This window comes from Artemia franciscana, unplaced genomic scaffold, assembly GCF_032884065.1.
Source record: "Artemia franciscana unplaced genomic scaffold, ASM3288406v1 Scaffold_1406, whole genome shotgun sequence".
In the NCBI taxonomy this organism is placed as follows: domain Eukaryota; kingdom Metazoa; phylum Arthropoda; class Branchiopoda; order Anostraca; family Artemiidae; genus Artemia; species Artemia franciscana.
In genome coordinates, this window is record NW_027062815.1 from 54,669 (window position 1) to 75,000 (window position 20,332).

Below are 20,332 nucleotides of genomic sequence, written 5' to 3' on the forward strand. Positions count from 1 at the left end.
CTACTACTGCTACTTTACTAGAGCTACTACTGTTAGTACTACTACTAACATTACTGTTACTACTACTACCAGGAACACTCCTACTAATACGGTGACTAATGCTACAACTAAGGCTAATGCTATGATGGTGAAAATTTCAGGTAATATTAACAGGGAAGTTGAACTTAATCAAATCACACTGTACGAATGCAAGCTGTCAAAAGGGCGTGTCAGCAATACATTGGAAACGGCTTTGAGCATGAAGTTGAAACGTACTGGGCTTGTTGTAACGGATGTTGAACGAAACAAAATGCAACATTTGCATGCTACTACTCCTACCAATTCTACTATGACTACTACTGCTACTATTATTACTACTGCTACCACTAACATTGCTACCAATGCTAGGATTGTTAAGGTAAAAATTTCAGGGAATGCTGAGACAGTGTCAAACTAAATCAAAGCGCACCGTGTGCATGCAGGTTGTCAAAAGGGCGTTTCAGCAACGCCCCAGGAACTGTTTATAGAAATAAGTTGAATTATTCAGCGTATGTTGAGGGAGATGTTAAAAAAATCTTAAGGGCATAATGCTACCAATGCTACTACTACTACTACCTCTGCTACAAATTTTACTTCTACTGAAGCTAAGGGTATTAAGGTGAAGCTTTTACGGAATGTTTTGGGGGATACTGAACTATACCAAAACACACTATGAGCATGCAGATCGCCAACAGGGAGCACCAACAATGTCACTTTTGCTGCTTCTTCTTCAACTACAAATGCTACTATAACTCCAACAATTCGACTAAATCAAAAGAGCTTCAGTTCATCCAATTGTCGAAATATCCAGGCAGGAAAAGGGTGTAGAATATGGTATTAAGTAGAAACTTTCACGAAAAGTTTGCGTTGCTTTAAAACTACAACAAATGACACTATGCAAATGGTGGTTGTCAATAAGATGTCTCAGCAATATCAAGAACGACTGATGGTCTTAAGATGAAATTATCAGGACTACTACAATTATAACTTCTGCTCTTACAATTGAACCAAATCAGAAAGTGTAAGTGCATCAAAGTTGTCAAAACAGCAGAGACACAATGTTTTAGAAAGGGATTTAAGTCTTGTTTTTCTGGGAAAGTTGAGCTGGTGTAAAACTAAGCAAGGAACGCAATGTGTGTCTTGATTTTAAAAAGGGCATATATTATAAAAAATTGTTGAAAACTTTTGTCCGACATACAAATAGTAAGGCAAAATAAGGATTCTTATAGGAAAAAACAAGAAGATTTAAAATTATTTTCTTTACCATTGAAAAAGACTATGTCAAGAAAAACGAACGAAAAAGACAAGTTTTCTATAAATAAAAAATTTCAAGGAAAAGTAAAGAGCTACACTAAATAAAAAATGATTAAGTCTAAATCGAAGCGCTTGTAGTTGGTGGCAGTAAAAAGGATCAATTGGGAAGTTTTCTTTCAGGGCTTAGAGCAAATTATGTTGAAATCTGGTAGGAGATGAATATTCTAGTATGTTTTTTTTTCCATCTTCTATGGTCCAAAAACAGTATTTTTTATTTTCCAACATCTGTTATTAAAAATCTGTGCCAGGGACGTTAATTCAAATTCATATTTTTTAAAATTAAAATTAAGCTTGTTTGAAATGTCTCAGTTTCTGCTGGGTTAGTCTACACTGTCAATGGCGGTATCTGTTTTCAATCTCTATTTAATGCATTTTAATGCACCAAAGTTCTCTATAGTAAAATTTTTCTCTTTGCTTTATCATACCACTTTAAAAAAAAATTCCACAAAAGAAGTTTTACAAAAAAAATTAAAGAGCTACATTGAACCAAAAATGTGCCGAAATAGAGTACAATAATTTTCTGATATAAAACTACCACAAATTAACTTCAATAAATAAATGAAACCCAAAAGAGCAGAAACTACAATAAATAACCAAGTAAAACCCAAAATGAGCAGAAATTAAGATGAGTAGGGCTGATGCCCCCCATGCCTTGGACGAGTCCATAATTTGCACTTTACTGAAAACAAAATAAGCATAAAATGTTCTCTATTTTTCAACTTTAATACATCCACAGTTATTAAGAATGTTAGGATTGAATGAAGATATATATATATATATATATATATATATATATATATATATATATATATATATATATATATATATATATATATATAATATATATATATATATATATATATATCTATCTATATATATAAAAATAAGTTGTCTGTCTGTGGATGTGTGGATCAGGTGACGTCACCTGAAAAAACTGGATCAGGTGACGTCAAAACTGAAAAACTAAAAAAGGCAAAAACTACAAAAAAAAACTAAAAACTAATAAAAAAATAAAAAAGCTAAAAAACTAAAAAAACTAAAAAAGGCAAAAACTACAAAAAAAACTAAAAACTAATAAAAAAGCTAAAAAACTAAAAAAACTAAAAAAAGGCAAAAACTACAAAAAAAACTAATCTATATATATAAAAATAAGTTGTCTGTCTGTGTGTGGATGGATCAGGTGACGTCACCTGAAAAAACTGGATCAGGTGACGTCAAAACTGAAAAAACTAAAAAAAGGCAAAAACTACAAAAAAAACTAAAAACTAATAAAAAAAAATAAAAAAGCTAAAAAACTAAAAAAACTAAAAAAAGGCAAAAACTACAAAAAAAACTAAAAACTAATAAAAAAGCTAAAAAACTAAAAAAACTAAAAATAAGGCAAAAACTACAAAAAAAACTAAAAACTAATAAAAAAAAATAAAAAAGCTAAAAAACTAAAAAAACTAAAAAAACTAAAAAAAGGTAAAAAACTAAAAAAACTAAAAACTAAAAAAAACTAAAAAAAAGGAAAAAACTGAAAAATAAGCTAAAATAAAGGTAAAAACCAATAAAAAACTAAAAAAAAAAACTGAAAAAACTAAAAAAAGGCAAAAACTACAAAAAAAACTAAAAACTAATAAAAAAGTAAAAAAGCTAAAAAACTAAAAAAACTAAAAAAAGGTAAAAAACTAAAAAAAATAAAAAATAAAAAAAAACTAAAAAAAAGGAAAAAACTGAAAAATAAGCTAAAATAAAGGTAAAAACCAATAAAAAACTAAAAAGAAAAAAAGGAAAAAACTAAAAAAAATTTTCATCTAAAAAACTAAAAAAAACTAAAAAAGGTAAAAACTAAAAGAACTAAAAAAGAAAAAAATAAATGACGACACTCAAAGAGAAAGCGACCAGGACAAAAGGAATGTTCGATTAGCAATCAACAAAGCACCGGGACACAGGGAGTATAAATGACGACCAGGACATAAGTAAAAAAAAAAAAAACTATCTATATATATAAAAATAAGTTGTCTGTAGATCTGTGGATCGTGGATCAGGTGACGTCACCTGAAAAAACTGGATTAGGTGACGTCAAAACTGAAAAAACTAAAAAAAGGCAAAAACTACAAAAAAAACTAAAAACTAATAAAAAAAATAAAAAAGCTAAAAAACTAAAAAAAACTAAAAAAAGGCAAAAACTACAAAAAAAACTAAAAACTAATAAAAAAGCTAAAAAACTAAAAAAACTAAAAAAAAGGCAAAAACTACAAAAAAACTAAAAACTAATAAAAAAAATAAAAAAGCTAAAAAACTAAAAAAACTAAAAAAACTAAAAAAAGGTAAAAAACTAAAAAAACTAAAAACTAAAAAAAACTAAAAAAAAGGAAAAAACTGAAAAATAAGCTAAAATAAAGGTAAAAACCAATAAAAAACTAAAAAAACTGAAAAAACTAAAAAAGGCAAAAACTACAAAAAAACTAAAAACTAATAAAAAAAGTAAAAAAGCTAAAAAACTAAAAAAACTAAAAAAACTAAAAAAGGTAAAAAACTAAAAAAAATAAAAAATAAAAAAAAAATAAAAAAAAAGGAAAAAACGGAAAAATAAGCTAACATAAAGGTAAAAACCAATAAAAAACTAAAAAGAAAAAAAGGAAAAAACTAAAATAAATTTTCATCTAAAAAACTAAAAAAAATAAAGGAGAAGAACAAAACTAAAAAACGAATGTATATACAGACCGGTACACCGGGATACAAATGACGACTGGGACACAGGGAATATAAATGACGACCGGGACACAGGGACACAACTACAACGGGGACACCGGGGGAAACAGGGGGATGTAAATGACGACCGGGACACCGGGACAGGGAATGGTCGATTAGCAATCACCATCAACAAAGCTCAAGGGCAATCATTAGAATCATGAGGTATAGATCTGAATACAGATTGTTTTCCCATGGACCATTATATGTTGCATGTTCAAGAGTCGGTAAACCTGACAATCTATTTATATGCAAAGACAATGGGACAGCAAAGAATGTTGTATATTCGCAAGTTTTACGTAGTTAAAACCATATATATATATATATATATATATATATATATATATATATATATATATATATATATATATATCTATATTCACAGGTGGGACATAGGGACACAACTACAATGGCGCGTAACTATTATGGCGCGTAACGACTTACGCGCGCGGGGGGGCTTGGGGGGGGCGCGAAGCGCCCCCACCAACTAGGTGTTGGGGTGGTGCATATGTATATATATATATATATTAAATTTGTCGATCCATATTCATTTTTTTCAGTGATATTTGTTATAATGGTTTCTTTTTTCGATATTGTGAGAAATAGAAACTTTCAGCTCGAAATAAAGATTGTTTCAAGCAAGTTGGCAACACTAGAGTAATTTAATGCCTTGGCTCTTAAAGTTCAGCTAGATAATTTTCTTGCTCTAAAAACCACTTTACTCATATGGTCACAAGGAATCAGTTTAACAGTTGGAACCAAAAACATATTAGATTAACCTCAAAATTGAACGTCGGAAAAAGAATATAAAAACAAGAGCTAAGAGCTCATATGGCACTTGTGACGAGGCGAGAAGAGCTAAGAGCCAAGAGATAATATGGTATGAGCTCTAACAAAATTCTATAAATCAATAGATTGATTTAAAAAGGAAAATAAGAGGCTTAATGCCGGTCAAGATTTAAAATAAGAGCTCTGAGTCGCAAAGTCCTTCTAAATATCAAAATTCATTAAGATCCGATCACCCACTCGTAAGTTATAAATACCTAATTTTTTCTAATTTTTCCTCTCCCTTTTGCCCCCCAGATGGTCGAATCTGGGAAAACGACTTTATCAAGACAAATTGTGCAGCTCCCTGACACGCCAATTTTCATCGCCCTAGCACGTCCAGAAGCACCGAACTCGCCAAATCACTGAACCCTCCCCCCAAAGAGAGCGAATCCAGTACGATTCTGTCAATCACGTATCAAGGACACTTGTTTATTCTATCCACCAAGCTTCATCCCGATTCCTCCACTCCAAGTGTTTTTCCAAGATTTCCCCCTCCAACTCCCCTCAATGTCAAAAGATCTGGTCGGGATTTGAAATAAGAGCTCTGAGACATGAATTCCTTCTAAAAATCAAATTTCATTACAATCCGATCATATATTCGTAAGATAAAAATACCCCAATTTTCATGTTTTCCAAGAATTCTGGTTTCCCCCTCCAACTCCCCCGAATGTCACAGGATCTGGTCGGAATTTGAAATTAGAACTTTAAAGCACAAGATCCTTCTAAATATCAAATTTCATTAAGATCTGGTCACCCTTTCGTAAGTTACAAATACCTCAATTTTCAAAATTACCCCCCCCCCCCCCCCAATTCCAACAAAGAGAGCAGATCCAGTCCAGTTATGTCAGTCACGTATCTTAGACAGGTTTCTATTCTTCCCATCCACTTTCATCCTAATCTCACCGCTTTAAGTATTTTCTAAGATTTCCGGTCCCCCCAACTGCCCCCCCCAATTACGTTTGATCCGGTTGAGATTTAAAATAAGATATCTGAGTTACGAGGTCCTTCTAAATATGAAGTTTCATGAAGATCCGATCACTCCTTCGTAAGTTAAAAATACGTCATTTTTACTTATTTTTTAGAATTATTTTTCCCATCAAGTTTCATCCCGATCCCTCCACTCTAAGTGTTTTCCAAGATTTTAGGTTTCCCCCCTCCAACTCCCCCCAATGTCATCAGATCCGGTCGGGATTCAAAATAAGAGCTCTGAGACACAATATCATTCCAAACCTCAAATTTCATTAAGATCCAATCACCCGCTCATAAGTTAAAAATACTTTATTTTTTCTATTTTTTCCGAATTAACCGCCCCCCCCCAACCCCAGATGGTCAAATCAGGAAAACGACTGTTTCTAATTTAATCTGGTCCGGTCCCTGATACGCTTGCCAAATTTCATCGTCCTAGCTTACCTGGAAGTGCCTAAAGTAGCAAAACCGGGACTTTAGGTTTCCCCCCTCCAACTCCCCCCAATGTCATCAGATCCGGTCGGAATTTAAAATAAGAGCTCTGAGACACAATATCATTCCAAACATCAAATTTCATTAAGATCCAATCACCCGCTCATAAGTTAAAAATACTTCATTTTTTCTATTTTTTGCGAATTAACCGGCCCCCCACTCTCCCCCAGATGGTCAAATCGGGAAAACGACTATTTCTAATTTAATCTGGCCCGCTCCCTGATACGGTTGCCAAATTTCATCATCCTAGCTTACCTGGAAGTGCCTAAAGTAGCAAAACCGGGACCGACAGACAGACAGACAGACCGACAGAATTGGCGATTGCTATATGTCACTTGGTTAATACCAAGTGCCATAAAAACAACTGAATAAACACCAATATGCAAAAAAAAGAAATGCTAGTCTTAGACATTGTTTGAACTTTAATTTTAGTACTGGCCACTCAGTGCGATAACTTATTAGTCAATATATTTCAATTTAAATACTTACATGTAGATTTTGGATCAGGTTCCTTAATTGGAGCATAGCACAGCTGCAGAAGAGCCGCAAGAATGTCTGGAAGGCTGGTTGAATAAATCAGACAACCCAAATTTGGATCGGACGCTATTTTTAGTAAAGCTCGTGTTGTAAACGACAGTCGATCGTATTTCTGAAAAAAAAAGAATATTAAAGGCGTATAAAACGTACCATTTCTCAATCGATCACAATTTTCTTTATTGCTCATAAATCCTGAGTAATTACTAATTACAGATAATTGGTAAAAAAGAATTACCATTCTAGACATTATTCCTATCAATTTGGGATTCAGATTTCAAATTACTATTTGGTCACACTTAGGTTCCTCCTCTACAATGTACTAGTTTCTCAGATATTTGGACAATCCTTTTCTGGAGGCCAAGTGCATTTTTTAGAACTGGAGGCCGATTGCATCAACACGCCAAAGAGTACAATAAGGCCATTATCTTTCAAGGATGTGATTCTGGCAAGGTCAACCAAGATATCCGAAATTCAAAATTTTTGTGCAAGTCATGACTTTGACCGAATTTTCCGAAATTTAATAGCACATATAGGTCAGACTTACAAGTGAGTTTCAGATATCTATTGCCTAAGCCAACATCCGCTATATTCTTGTCATACACGGCAGTCAGAATGGCTGCGGGGCAATACTTCCCTTCTTGTTGCTCAAACAAAATTTCTGAAATTTAATTTTAATTTTCATTTAACTAAACTGATTTGCTTCAAATTTCATAAATAAAATTATGCACAGTGATGTGTAAATCTGCATCAGCTGAAGTTCGTGAGATAAGCACAGGGTTATATGAGCGCAAAGAAGGAGCGCAGGGTTATTTGTAGGCGGGGCACGGGGTAGATACTTCAAATAGCGCATTTTAGTACCCAAATATCCCAACTCTTATTGAAACTTTAATTGAATTTAGATTAAATTTTGGCGAAGATATTTTTGTCTATGTTTTTATTATTGATGCTAGCAGGGTAAAGGGGGGTTGTAGTGTCCGTCCCATTCCGACAATCTTTTTCTATGTAGAATAAAAGACAACATCAACGTACCTAATGGCACGCAGATAGAAAAGGTGATCCGGGGCATCAAGGGTCTCACCAGGAAATTTCTTTGAGTGGGGCGACAGTCACGTGCAACTTGGGGCTTTGTTTTTTTTTTAGTGATTTGAAATGTCAATAGTTATTTTGTCCTAACTATATACAATGTTGAATGCGATTAAACATGTTTATACAAAGTATTTAAACATCAGATAACCTTATTTTATAGCTCCCGATGGCTTTAGTCGCGTTAAAGATCAAAAGACACATAGAATTCTCATCCATATGAGCAATGATACCCCTTTCCGGCCATCCAAAATTTTGTAGGGGAAGAGTTATTAAGTACTTATTCAACAGACTTGTTTTATTGAAAATTATGACTAAATATTCAAATTTTGTCATGAATTTTAATTGTAATCCAACATCATAATTCGTAAGTAATAGAACTAGAAAAAACAAAGAGCACCAACAACAAAGAGCACCAACAATGCATTTACACTTACTGATCCATAAAATTTAACGACAAGAGATCGGGGGTGGGATTTACGGAACCGGTAGTCAACACAAATTCCTGGATGGGCCCGGGTATGCTTTGAAAAACAATCAGATATTATATATTCGCATGAGTCTGACTTTTCGTACCAATTCTTTAAGAGCGAATACTGAAACACAAGGGCCGTTGAATTGAAATCAGAAGCTTTTTCAAGAGCAAAAAAAATAGTAGAGGAGGGCGCAGCCTCCTGCATATACCAAATAAATTCTGCTCACTTAAAGTTCCAATGATTCTCTTTACTTTCAGTAGAAGTTGCTTGTTGTTTTTTTTTCAGTAAATATATTTCAGGAGGCGTGTGGCTGAGTTTAACAGTGAAGTGGGAGCCGTACTATATACTAGTAAATAATCTTTTATGTTTATGTGTCTCAAAACGTAGTTTGTCACAGAGCAGCGAATTTCAAGTTTTTTCTTTGTTAATTAAAACTGATTGAACGTTGAACTTGAATCAAAAATACCTTTAGTAGCGGTAGATGAGGTGCACAAAATCCCCCTGAGACCCTAACATGGATCCCTTGGAACGCCCATTTCACGACAAGTGTAGAGGGATAATCGAGCTGGAAGGTAAGAAGTTCTTAGATCGAGAAAAACCACATCCAGCTTTTCTCGCGCAGGAGGATCAAACGTGATCAAGATATGCATCCAAGAAAGTTCTTTGGAGAAACAAATTTCAAAAAGACGATGTTTGTCAACTCTATTACTAAATTTAATCATGAAGGAAAGGTCAGGTTGTCGACCCGAGACCGTTGATTGGGTAATTAGTAGCTCCTCCTGGATACGATGAAGTTAAACAATAAGGTATCAAACCGCTTTTCTATAACTGGGAGGTCTGTTTTTTTTTTTTTTTTTTTTTTTTTTTTTTTTTTGACAGGGCAGCTTTTAAAGGCCAGTCATTTGCACCGACAGCTGCCTGAATCTCCGTATCGTCAGCAATATGATGTAAAAGGTTAATAAAATTGTTCCCTAGGTCGTTAATATGTATAAAAAAAGATTAGGTTCCAGGATATTACCCTTAAGAACCTCAGCCTTTACTAGATTTTAGCATAAATAGTGACGGCCTTAGGGGGAGGCGGTCCATTAGTAGGATAGCTTTAGAGGGGGAGCCATAACAAGAAGCCCCGGTTCAGAATCAAGTGAGAATATACAGTTTATCCAGAGCTTCTAAGTGATTTCATCTATACACGGATACCTATAGCAGAAGAAGATAAGCTTAAAACAATTTGGATATAAAAAGGCATATTCATGAGTAAACCACTGCCACAGAACAAACTAGATCTACGTCGTAAGGGCAACGTGAGGTGTTGCGGCAACCTTTGCTCGGCTTTGCCGAGTAAAGTGTTGCGAGAGCAACACTTTGGTTTTTTTAACTCGATTCGATTAAACGCTGAAGTTGTTAATCTGTATTTTGGTTCCGTCTGTGGAATGGTTGTGAAAAACCTAGAAACGGAGTTGTGATACTTTACGATTACTTACTAAGCGGCACTTTCAGAAGGAGCTCAAAGCTCACCGGGTTGGCAAAAGGGTTGCAATTGCAGAATGGATCGCGAGTGACCCTAATAAGTTATGGAAAACTCGTTCGGCAAATAATAAAACTCGGGAAATCAAAATTGCCAATAGTGAGAACCAGTGGCATTCATATTTCAAAGGTCGGTTCACCGAACCCGACGTTAACACTCTCGAGAAATTTGAAACGGAATTAAACAATCGCTTTCGTACTCCTGGACCGGGTACCTTTGTAGTAAGTTCTCATGAATTACGTGAAGTTATACGAAAGCTTAATAAAAGACTATCTATGGGTTATGATGGCATATGCGCTCTTATTTACAAAATGGATCTGATTAGCTTATGTGTCATCTTTCTATGTTGTAACAGATGGTTTTTTGCAGTGGTATAGTTCCAGATTATTTTTGTGTTGGTCTTATTTCACCGATTCTCAAAAAAAGGTAAGGATCCGAGTGAATACTCATCGTATCGACCTATAACTGTTTCAAGCGTTTTGTTAAGGTGTTTGAATTACTTAAAATTAATAACCTACGTTCTCTCTATTATATGCCTCCTCACCAGTTTGGCTTCCAGTCTAAGATTGGTTGCTTCCATGCTCTAAAATGTCTGTGCAATTTGTTGACCAATGCAGGTAAATCCGGTAGTACTCTAGCGCTTGGAACATATGATGTTAATAAAGCATTTGATTCGTTGTTGCATCCCCAAGCAATGAATGAGCTTTTAGACCGTGGTGTATCGCTAGACTTAGTTAGACCTCTTCTGTACATGTACCGCCATGTGAAAGCAAAAAAGTATACCTGGAAGCAATTTACTGACTGATGATATGCCAATTCATGTCGGGGTTAAGCAGGGTGCGGTTACTTCTCCCACGGTTTATAATAAGGCGACGCTTCCAGCTCAGTGCCAACTTTCTTCGTGCTGTATATATAAAGGCACTGATCTGTCGATATTATGTTATGCAGACGATATTTTTAATATTAGTAGGACTACCAGTGGGCTAGAAAAATGTTTTTTAGAGATATCTAAAACTACAGTGATATTGGGCTTTCCCTAAATGCTAGAAAATGTGATGTTTTGGTTTTTAATGGATTAGATGTGACTAGATCAGATGATATATCTATAGATCTGAATGGTACAGAAGTAAAGCATTGTGTTAAGTTGAATTATCTTGGCTTCCTATTGGAAAAAAAAACTGAAGAAAACTTGGCTATTGACGCTAGAAAGTATGGAAACTAAAATCCGTCGTGCATATGGTACAATCGTTAGTTCTCAGTTTCATTTGAACAGAGCCCATCTTGCGAGGATTTACAATAGTGTCGTCCTGCCGCATATTCTGTATTTAGTACCGTTTCACCCCACATTTAGTGAATCTGACCACCCTAGGATAAAGTGCGTTTTCTTCAAATTTGCTAAGTTTCTGTTGCGAGTTCCTCCGTGGACCCACAACTCCTATTTGATGAAAAAATATCAAACTGGCCATGAATGGCTAAATGTTTTTTTGTAGTGGAATTATTTTTGTTTGTATTTAAGAATGTAACACGATAGGTTGTTTCTTTCTTTTTTCCATTGTGCTCCATCACTTCATTATTTTGTATAATGGGTTATAAATAAATACAGACATATATACATTTATACTATCTAGTAAAATTAAATATATCAAACAATATACGAAAACAAAGCTAAATTACAGGGAGGTAATCCCGTCAGATATATTTCAAAGATATAGTAGTCCGGTAGCTCTATATATGACTGAGATTTAAACTGACCAATATTATCTAAATCTTTTATGTTTGGATTAATTTTTTCTAAAGCTTATACGCTTTAAGTATAACCGAGCACCTCTACTTGAAACCAGGCAAGGAGCCTAAATTTATTCCTCGTACCTCCCCGCAGAAAAAAACTGATGCATCTCCGATATTTTTATCTGAACAGATCTGTTACTGTTCAAATGTGCACACTACGTACAACTGAGCGCCTCTACTTGAAACCAGGCAAGGAGCCTAAATTTATTCTCATAGCTCCCCGCAGAAAAAACTGATACACCTCCAAAATTTTTACCTGAATAGATCTGTTACTGTTCAAACTGTCCACACTAAGACAGCTGAGCACCTCTACTTGAAACCAGGCAAGGAGCCTAAATTTATTCCTCGTACCTCCCCGCAGAAAAAAATGATACACCACCGAAATAGATCTGTTACGGTTCTACTGTGCACATAAAAAAAAACAATTCTACCTAATATTTTTATTGAATAAAAATGCAAGTTTACCTCAACGTCAGAAACATTGGATGCAGAAGCCTGGTCCAACAGTTCATGAGCATATTCTGATCGCTTCTTCAACGGAATTCCAACTCCAGGAAGTAAGTTGGGAAGAACCTCTAGAGCAATGACATACTGTACAAGCTTAATTATTTTATCTCTTTGAGAGGCTGAAATTATACAAGGAGGAGCCAAGACCGGCGTAACCTAAAAAATAAGGTACTGTTTTTTTTCAATGATGGTAATATAGTCATTGAGGCTAATCTCTCGTGTTCTGGCGTCAAATCTTTTCCAAAGAACTGGTTGTTATAATAATAATTTATTTTTACCCTCTTTACAAACATTAAAGATGCACAGAAGAGTAGATAAACGAAAAAAGAAAATACACAGAACGAAAATACAACATAAGAAGTTAGAAACACCAAAAAATAACTCTACACTTATATAAATTTTAGCGATGGACTCGTCTCAGAAAAAAATATCTAAAAGATAACTATAACGTTGCCAAATTGAGCTGTACATTAAAAAAAAGTAAAGAAAAAAAAAATCGAGGCAATTTTATTGAAAAATTGAGGTAACTGACAATAAACCAGTTAACTAAATAAAAAATATTTCAAATGTGACACTAAACTTATAAATGAAAACAAGGACCAAAATATAAAAACAAACAAGTAATTTCCAAGATGATGACAGTTGATATTGTAAGAATGTGGCTTGTTCTGCCACACAGTTCTGAGAAAGTTCGTGAAAACCATTCTTACTGTTGTCTATGACTTGGTAGCGTGGACAGCTCGGTAGCTTGCCCAAACTCAGTGAACTAGCGATGTCACCTGCTGTAAAATTATTAGTAGTCACAAACTAGACAGTTGAAACGTACTATTGAGGTACTGTTGCCACTCTCTTGTCTGAACAGGGTATATGGCCGTGTAGCGCCCCTTAAAATTATTGTCACATCAAAATCTCTCCAGAAGCGTCTAAATTGGACTTTGATGTCAAGATAGGCTTAAAAAAAAACTTATTTCACTAACAACTAAGTTACTAAAAAGAGTTTTTAATAATTTTTAAAAGAATTATTAACTAAGTTATTAAAAAAACAAATCATATTAGTTTGGTAGAAACTCACAATCTTCTTTGTGTCTCTGGCTACCACCTGGGAAGAATGGCGTCAATTCCAGGCCATTGAACCCGGTTGGTGCCGACGTTCGGAAATATCACCAAAACCCTTAAGGTAAGAGGATTTGGTTATCAAAGAAAGTCTATTTAGGTTCCAGGGCCAACCGTCTTGTGAAAGTAGTGAATTATCTTGTGAATTATCTTATGAAAGTAGGTAGCCCTTAATCAATTCGTACTTGTGGTCCGAAGGATATGCGGAAATTGAGGGGGACGAAGGTACGGCTAGAGAGAGATTGGGAGATATGAAATCAGACGAGGAACTTTTAATTAATTTCTCCTTAGACACATGACTTGAAGTTTTCTTTAACCGCAAAATTTATTAAGAATGAAAAGTTTAGTCTAATGACGCTCTTATATATTCATTTAAGTCCACTTCTTATTATCTTTTCTGCTGCCAAGTATTCGTTCTCTCACTGCTTCCATTTGAGTATATCTCTTGTTGGACAGGATGGTCTAAGAATCCCGGCTGATTATCCTCGCTTAGGCGATTAATTTACCGATTTTACTAATTTGACTATACGCCAAGGTGAAGAGAACAGTGGAAACTCTGCTCCAGGTACAAGTCGCTCCAACTACGCAGACTAAGTATACCGCGGCTTATACGGTGAAGAGTGGGATAAGCAGTAAGAACAGAGGGGGAAAGCCAAGGCGTGTGTTTATCTGGTAACTTGGAATACCCTTACATCAAACCTATACGCAAAAAGAAAGAGAGGAAGTGTCTCACTCAAAGGCAAACTACTCTTCAAATTGGTGGGAAATTAACCAACTAATGGGAAAATAACATTCACAATAGCAGATGAGAAGTCCCTAACAGGAGCTAGGGACCCATGTTGATAAGGAGGTAGGGTGGAACTTAGGGCATGACCAAAGAAATGTGTTGAAAGGTAACTCCTTTCTACTTTGGTACAAAGCAGCCAGCAGACCTATAATTATTTGTAGTCCCTAGTCAACTCTCACTCTTATTTAAGTAGCTTTAATTTCATTTGTGAAGTCCTACTCTTAGTTAAGCAGACAGCAGGGACTTATTCTATTCTTACTCAAGATCCTTGGTTAAGTCCTTGGTCAACTCCTATTCTTATTTAAGCAGCCCGTTTCTTATTTGTGAAGTCCTATTCTTATTCAACCAGACAGCACCCTTATTCTTATTTGTGGTGCTTGATCAAATCATATTTCTATACAAGCTGTCAGTAGCCCTATTCTTATTTGTGCTTCTTGGTCAAGTCCTGTTCCTATTTAAGCAGCCATCAGCTGTATCTTTGTTTGTTGCCTTTGTTTCAGTCCTTGGTCTATTCTTATTTAAACAGCCAGCAGCCCTATTCTTACTGTGAAAACCTATTCTTATTTAAGTAGCAAGTGGCCATACTCCTATTTGAAGTAATATTTTGCATCAATACATGACTTTTCCATACATTTGAAAGGAATGTGATTACAATACAGGAAGCATGTATTAAAATTTACTGCATGCCAGGCAAATGAAATCATAAAAGAGAGTCTGTTTAAAATATATATATTGACTTCAGTAAAGCGCCATTGATGCTCCTTGCTTTTAGGGGGGGGGGAGTAAACAGAGCAGCCCTTTTCTTATTTGTGGTTTTTGGTATATCGTTGTAAATTCCTATTCTTATTTTAAGCAGCCATATTATTATTTATAGTCCTTGGTCAACTACTATCCTTATTTAAGGAGCCCTATTCTTATTTATGAAATCCCATGCTTATTTAAGCAGCCAGCAGCCCTACTATTACGAATAGTCCTTGGTCGACTCCTAGTCTTAGGTAAGCAGTCCTATTCTTGTCGGTTAAGTCCTATTCTTATTTAAGCAGATAGCAGTCTTATTCTTAGTACCATGCTTACTTGAACAACCAACCTCCTTGTTCTTATTTGTGGTCCCTGTTCAAGTCCTATTCAAATTTAAACAGCCAGCAACTCTATTCTCAATTGTAGTCCTTGGCCAACTCTTATTCTTATTTAAGCAGCCAATATACCTTTTCTTATTTGTGGTCCTTGGTCAAGTCCCATTCTTATTTAAGGGACCAGCGGCCCTATTATAATTTTTGGTACCTGGTCAAGTCTTATTCTTATTCAAGTGCCTAGCAGCCCCACTCTTGTTTCCTTTTTAGCTCCAATTCTTACTTAAGCAGCCCACAGCCCTATCCTTATTTCTGGTCTTTGGTCAAATCCTGTTCTTATTGAAGAAGCCAGCAGCCCTTTTCTTATTTGATGATGTTTGATCAAGCCCTATTCTTGTTAAAAGAGCCAAAAGCCCTAATATTGTTTTTAGTCACTGATTAACTCCCATTCTTATTTACGCAGCCAGCAACCCTATCCTTGTTTGTGAAGCCACACTCTTAATTAAGCAGCCGTCAACTCTGTTCTCATTTGTGGTCCATTGTCAACTCCTATTTTTATTTGAGCAGCCAGCAGCCCCGTTCTTATTTATGGTTCTAGGTCAAATCCTATTCTTATTTAAGCAGCCCTATTCGTGTTTTTGGTCCTTTGACAAATCCTAGACAATCCCTATTCTTATAAAAACAGCCAGCATCCCTATTTTCAATAAATAAAAAGAAAACAAGTTTTTTTTTTTTAACTGAAAGTAACGAGTGAGATTAAAACTTAAAACGAACAGAAATTATTCCGTATATGTAAGGGGCTGTCCCCTCCTCAACGTCCCACTCTTTATGCTAAAGTTTTTATAACTTTAAAAGTAGAATTTTGACAAAGAGTCAAACTTAGCGTAAGGAGGAAGATACTGAGGAGGGGGTAACCCTTCATACATAGAACAATTTCTGTTCGTTTTAGGTTTTAATGACACTCCTTAATTTAAGTTAAAAAAACTTTTTTTTTGTTTAATTTCTGAACGTTTTTCAACTAATGCAGGTTCGAATTTGGCGTGAAACGTTAAAAATTAAAACGAAATTTGCATGTTCATTTTGGAAGCCGTATATGAAGGTTTGCCCCCACCTCAATCCCAGGGCTTCCGGGTTTCAGTAGCCGTTCTTAAAAAATTGGGAAAAATAGTAAAACTTTAGCGTAAAGAGCAAGATATAGAGTTGGGGACAACTCCCCAACTCTCTTATTTAGCTGGTCGGCTTGTTTAGCTGACCTTCATTTGAACTGCCGTGTTAAAATGGTTTTATATGAATCCTGTGGCCAAATATACTTAACAGATAATTTCCTCACTACTGGTGGATTAGCTTCGCACCTCTCCCCTGCCATCATTTTCGTCAGATTTATCTTTCTAAGGCATGAGCATTTCATATTTTCAATGTGCTTAGCAAACCCAACCGTACTGTTCAACATTATTTATGGGACTCTGTGTTTTTGAACAGCTGAATTTCACATCAGGTGATCTTGTATTTCTCCTCTGTCTGTGTTATTATCATATCGTAGAGTACTGTATCGCATTAACGAGGCTTCATGACTGCCCAGGTCCTTGCGTCGGCCCTCCAATTTATTGTTACAGCTGAGTTCGAACTCTGGGTTCTTTGTTATCAAGCTCAGAATAAACCGACTGTATCACCACAGGACTAGTCATTACTACACATTGTATTGCATCAACTTAACTACGCTTCTTGGCTATTAAGATCCTTGTGTCGGCCATGCAGAGCATTGCTACAGCTGAGTTCGAACTTTGGGTTCCGTGTAATCAATCTCAGATTTAACCGACTGCGCCAGATACAAGTCATTACTAAGTATTGTATTGCATCACATTAACGACACATCTTGGTTATTAAGGTCCTTGTGTCGGCCCTGCGTATTTCTACAGTTGAGTTCGAGCTCTAGGTTCTGTGTTATCAAGCTCAGATCAAACACACTGCATAATGACAGAACAAGTTGATCCTATAAATTGTGTTGTACCAGATGAATCCTTGGGTCGGCTCTGCAATGTATTGTCACTGCCGGGTTCGATCTCTAGGTCCCGTGTTACCAAGCTGAAGTCAAACCCACTGCGCCACCACAGGAAATAAGACAAACACGCCCTTGGCTAAAACAAAACCATAAAGTTTGAAAAAAAGTTCCTAGAAACGCCAAATACTTTGTTGTATCGGATTAACGACGCTTCTTGACTACTAAGGTCCCTGGGTCGGGCGCCAAATACTAGATAGCATTGATGAGTCTTTTGACATTAGCGCCAGTTCCCAATCTTATAAGTAGCCTACGTTCTTTAGTTTTGTGCTTGATTGACACTTAGATTTATACAGTTACAGGGATACATGCTTAAAACCCTTAAACGCAACACTTAATGCAAAAATGAAAGCATTTTTGTGTGTTCGAGGTTAAACCAATGATTTTAGAAGCGAAGGCTAAGTCAATTCTATCCCATTCGAGAAAATTCTCCGTGCTTATCCAAATAAGAAAACAAAAAAAATTTTGGGTGTTCTATTCCCAAGATGATTTCTGCGTTCAACACAAAGCCAACAAGTAAAGTTTGTCTTGATTTTTCCTCATTGTTGCTTTTAATGTCTTGACTACATTGGTGTGGTTTAGGTTTAGTTCCTTAATTCTGCAAAGCATGTTAATCGAGCAATAAAAGTTTATAAACAGGACAAGACAAGGAATAAATGTTTACAAACAGGACAAGACGATAGATACTTCCATCTCTCAGCTACCCAATGGAGCAATAAATATGTTTTAATATTTGATATTAACCATAAAACTCTAATCAAGTGACATTCTCTCTTGCCTCCAAGAGAACAAATCTTTAGAAAAATGTGGCAAGATCTTGGGTTTCCTTACTTAAAATAAAAGTCACATTTTACGCTAAGTAACTTATTCAGTAGTGCAAAGCTTTAGACACTTTACTCCTTTCCCAGGAGTAATTACGTTTAAAATTAAAGTTTCTAGAGCACAGTCTAGACCAACCCTATTAGGTAACAAGGCCCTGGGTTTTGTCATGTATGTACACAAGGGAGGAATCCCCTCCTATGTTCAGACATTATTTTCCATGAACGCCACGGGAAAGCAGTGTGGTCTTCGAAACACACACCATGAACTTTTTCATCATATCAAATACGAATGTTTAGGATATAATGAAGCTTACTCTGGTGAAAGACTAAGCTCTGTAATTGGTTTGTAGTCTGGGGAAAACTCTAATTGTTCAATATGTTTTGATTAGACGAGGAAGAAGAAGTCAAAGAAGTACTTGAAGTACTGACCAATAGTACTTGAAGATGGAATTCCACAATGAGATACCAGACTGATCTAATATTTTTTAATTTTCAAATGACGACTTTCATCTTGCCAATAAACACAATTGTCTTTATGTTTATTAACTTTATGACTATTGTCTTCAACAGACAGTATGATTCGATTAGCAAAAAGAATCATCGGCATCATCCGTAAAAAAAAAAAAAAAAAAAAAAAAAAAAAAAAAAAAAAAAACCTGTCAGTTTCATCTCCGTATTTTCTTAAAGCTTTTTGGCGGTCGATCGTTTTGGCGGTCGATCGTTTTGGCGGTCGATCGTTTTGGCGGTGATAGTGTACTGTGCTGCTCCTGCCCCTATCATCAATTTTTTTAATAAACATAGCACTTACCAACCCCGAATTGAATTTGCTAGTAAGTTCGGTGATTTCTGCATGCAATCTGAGAAGTGATATAATCGCTGAGCAAACATAGGAGAATCTAAAAACGAAAAAGGAGAAGCTAAAATGGAAAAAAAAGAGTTTCAAAACAAATGCATAGAACACAAAAGATACAACTACGACATACTAGTCAGCAAACAAAAACAGTTCACGCACTCTACACCCTTAAGAGCAAATACACAATGAAACGCAGAACAATAACAGTCACCGCAATAATTTTTAATTATTGTATCATTTAGTACCAAAATAAGCAAATAAATAAACGCCAAAATCCTAGAGGGAATTTACTTCTCGTGTTAAATTCAGTTGCAAACGTCAAATCGTTTTATTTGATTTCCCGCATATATTAGCTGTGTATAGTTGTGTACTTGGTTATTACTGAGTGGATGCCCCCCACTTCTTTCTCTTTGGAGGAAGAGAGATAAATTTATAAAACAAACGTAAAAAATAAGGACAGAATACAAATACAGCATTTTCTCTCAAGTTTTGTGTAACTAAATGTCACAGAAGAGCAGTATTGAGAAGCCTACGTAGAGGGAAGGGTGGATTAAATTTTCGTCGGGTACAATATATAAAACATATAAAATATATAAAATACACAACGAAGTGGTACACCTTCCAAAAAATTCCAGCGAGTTCAGTCCTTGCATATCATTTCATATTAGCCTAATGTGGGAAAGCCTTTTTCATAGCCACTTCGGGGCTATTCAGTAAAATTATTTTAGGAATGTAGCTTTTTTAACCCCACCCCATCCCGTCTCCTCTCATTGATTTTTTTTTTACATTATAAGACTAATAGCTGCATTTAAGTATCACTTAAACTGACAAACAAACCAATTTAAAAATGTGCCATCTCATTTTTTTATATTTTTTTTTATTGTGCAGTAAAACTAAATAGATGCAAATTTTGGCCATTCCATAGCCAATTGCTAATATTTAACATCTGCCTAGTCATTTTGCAGGGACCTCTTTCATCATAAGGCACCCCTTCGACGATGGCACCAAAACTACAAAAAAAGAAATAGGAAAAAAAAAATTGGCTCAAGAATCCCTACGTTTACCTTAAACTTCCCACTTCTCAATTTACTTACAAGTATCCTGAATTTACCCAGATGAAGAACCCAGCCTTTAGATCATCTTCCGCAAGAATACTTTCAACAATTTGAGAAGACTCTTTATTTCTATTCTTTTAACTTTCAATTCAATCAGTTTCATGTAAGCCTTTTTAACCGCTCAAAAACTCTATAGAAAAAGTAAACAAAAAGTAAAAATATGGCCTTGGTGGAACAGGCACACTTAAGAGACATATACATCAACCATTTACTTAATTGAATACTTTATTTGGTCATTTCAAATAAC

The 20,332-nt window shown here is 35.2% G+C and overlaps 1 protein-coding gene across 1 annotated transcript in view; it reads right to left on the reverse strand.

Moving 5' to 3' along the window:
* The window catches only part of LOC136042518 (transport and Golgi organization protein 6 homolog), a 53,485-nt gene that overhangs the window by 29,579 nt on the left and 3,574 nt on the right, over positions 1-20,332 (reverse strand). Inside the window, exons 3-5 of the mRNA XM_065727480.1 lie at positions 18,926-19,013; positions 12,229-12,426; positions 6,844-7,003 (exon numbers count right to left, since the gene is read on the reverse strand). Of these exons, the coding sequence (XP_065583552.1) occupies positions 6,844-7,003; positions 12,229-12,426; positions 18,926-19,013 (446 nt within the window). The remainder of the gene's footprint in view (positions 1-6,843; positions 7,004-12,228; positions 12,427-18,925; positions 19,014-20,332) is intronic.